General features: G+C 50.2%; 1 protein-coding gene across 1 annotated transcript in view; it reads right to left on the bottom strand.

The window, feature by feature from the left end:
• Positions 1-376: 376 nt before the first annotated feature.
• Positions 377-2864, bottom strand: part of TERG_08884 (uncharacterized protein) — a gene marked incomplete at its 5' end in the record, with an annotated part of 5998 nt that continues 3510 nt past the window's right edge. Inside the window, 2 exons of the mRNA XM_047749017.1 lie at positions 377-675; positions 750-2844. Of these exons, the coding sequence (XP_047604508.1) occupies positions 641-675; positions 750-2844 (2130 nt within the window). The 3' untranslated portion in view covers positions 377-640. The remainder of the gene's footprint in view (positions 676-749; positions 2845-2864) is intronic.

Here is a 2864-nt window from a genome sequence, read left to right on the forward strand (position 1 = left end):
TTTGTTTTGGTTTTTTTTTGTCCGGTGGATGCGGATGGGGCAGAGAGGGCACACAACTTTCAAGGAGAATCAATTGGGATATTGAAAATAGGTAGTATGTGAGGCAAGTAGATAAATGTGATAAACTGAAGGAATAAATGGCGAAATGAGGGTGCGTGTGGAGAGATCGGGTGGAAATAAAGAGTAAATGAAGGGAAATATGGCGCAGAGGCTTGAGTCCTGGAGGAATGTTTGCTTCACCTGGGATTCTTCCAAAAATAAATATCTTATTTGGGTCAACGGTATTTGTTCCCCAAGGGTTTAGTGGTGATAGACCAAAGGTGTATACAGACGCACAAGGAGGCCGGAGAGGACAAGGAAAGAAAGCTATCAACGACGGTCAGGGGGTCGGGGAGGAGGTATGAGTTGGGTTGTTGTGGAGCCACCAGAACAGGATATCATAATATCGTATAACTCATGAAATGGACGGGGTCGCAAATTATCGGAATTAATCACCTGCGGGGTGTACTTTAGATCAAGGAGAAGGTAGTAAACTAGGAACGCAAGGGAAATATCGCAACGAAAGGAATATGCGGAACAAACGCAATTTTGAAGCGGGGGTATTAAGGAGAGGAAGGCGAGGCTGGTCTTTTGAGGGCGATTATTGGGTATAAGCGTGGTGAGCATCGATCAAGGCTGTTAATATTGGTCAGTAAAGGAACGCTCAAGTTGAATGTTTTGACTGAGGGGGGTTGATTTGATTGACTTACTCTGGAGAGTTAGACTCTGTCCTTGCTTTGATTCACAGGCGCATTGAAGTGTATTCCCATCACAGAAATCAAGGAGAATGCTATTAGGCAGCTCCTGTCTATCATGATCAGGCACATACGGTCTTCGGAATTCAGAAAGGTGGTAGCGCTTCACGGTGTTTCGAGGGTTCCCATCGATTGTTCCGGGAGTGAGAATCAAATACCCGCTTTCGTCAACTCGCATAAATCTACGCTTCCACAAGAGGGTGTCAGGGAATTGAACATTGACTTCACCGACGTCGACGACATGGATTGGTGTGCTGTTACTGGCTGTAGATTCTTCTATCATTGGTGTTTGAGGGGGAGCTGGGCCCTTTTGATCTTTGGCTGTCGATTTCCGTAAGGGGTTCGTTGTAATGGAGGACATGCGGCGAATGATTCGTGACTTGCGGGACCCCTTTTTGTCTTCCTTTGTCTCGTCTACGCTCTCGGCGTTGCCGTGTGCTGTGTCACTTGGGGAAGGAGAGTGTACGGAGTCGAGCATCGGTCGAGTGTTAGGGGTTTTGTTGTTTGTAGTATCGATAGAAGGGGACTTTGGCCCAGTAAATGAGTTTCGCTTAGAGCCTGCACCACTCGAACAAATCGAACGACGTTTTTCGGGGCTTCTGATACTCAGGTTGGAAGCTTGAGCTGACTTCTCACCATTTTGCTCGACTGTGATCTCGCTCCGGTGCAGATTCAGGGAGTTTGGCTCCGAGTCTGATGGATTGTCGGATGCACTGGCTGAGGCACCCCGTACGATTCTGGCAGTGACAGAAACCGATTTGGACTTTGGTCGGTTGGAAGACTTGGAATCGCCGTTCTTCCCCGATGCAGCCTCTGCAGCTTGTGGTAGAGCCAAATTGCTAGGAGAAGGGGAGAGGGATCCCGGAGACTGAGATATAGAAGTACGCTTTCGGAATTTTTCGAAGGCAGAAGGAGAGGCAGACTTTTGTGGTTCAGGTCGGCTTGAAGCCTTGTCTGGTATCGCGCCAGCTTCACGGCTCGAAAACATCTCCAGGGCCTTGATGCGTTTCGAGATGCCCGAGGAAACATTTACCTTTTTAGCAACGAGGACGGGGGCTGACTTTTCTGACTCGAAGAAAGCTCTGGAGGAAGCAACGCCGACTGGAAGGGCCTCGATATCCGATCTGATGGAGGAACTGGAGACCATGCGAGGACCGTTCCAACGCTCGGCGGAGGAGGGACCCTTCCCACTGCTACTTGTAGGCGTGCGAGGAATAGTGATTGGTCGAGCCTCCTGTAGTGTTGCACTACCCAGTTCATCCATGAAAGAATCATCCGAAAGGAGGATATCCTCCTCAGCATTACTGGCATTGAATGGGATTTGAATGGGGTCAAGCATTGCAATTCGCTTTTCCTTCTGGCTGGCCACTGCCGTATCAGCATCCTTGTCCGTGTTGAACTCTTCAGTAGTCTCAGGTGTGTTATCGGAGACCTCTTTATCGTCGATCTGGATGATTGGCGAAGGTACAGTGACGGGTGCCTCTTCGACTTTCAGTTCTGAATGCTCATCGGTCGTGCTTCGGGGTGTAGGAGTGTCCGAGCCCAGGTCAGATTCCGGCTCGGTACCTGGGGCTGGAGCAGCAGCAGCGGCAGCAGCAGTTTCGTTAGCTAGAACTGGAGCATCTTCTTCTGTTTCCGCTTCCGGTTTGGGAGCATTATCGTCGACGGGGTCGGGGATCTCGTCAGCAATACTCGATTGAGAGGAGTTGGCGAATACGGTATGTTTTGAAAGGGCATCCGACTCCGTGTCCGACACGTTTCGCAGGGTTGAAGACGAGCTCGTGACCACTGAAGACTTTTCGATCGAGTGGGAAGTGACGGAGGAAGATAGAGAGGCATCGAGAGAACCCTGCGGGAGGGTAGGAGGCGAGGAAGAAGAGCTGGAAGACTCTTCGACAACAGGTTCAACCATCTGGTCTGACATCTGGTCTGTCTGTGGTGAGGGAGCTGGATGAACAGCTGTCATCTTCGGTGCAGCGTATGCCACTGGTTTAAGGAGCTCCAATTCCTCAGGAGGTGTCTGAGGTGGTGTGGGCTCCAAGTCCACCTCCTTTTCAATAAGGGGAGCAG

The sequence above is a fragment of the Trichophyton rubrum genome (genome assembly GCF_000151425.1).
Source record: "Trichophyton rubrum CBS 118892 genomic scaffold supercont2.6, whole genome shotgun sequence".
In the NCBI taxonomy this organism is placed as follows: domain Eukaryota; kingdom Fungi; phylum Ascomycota; class Eurotiomycetes; order Onygenales; family Arthrodermataceae; genus Trichophyton; species Trichophyton rubrum.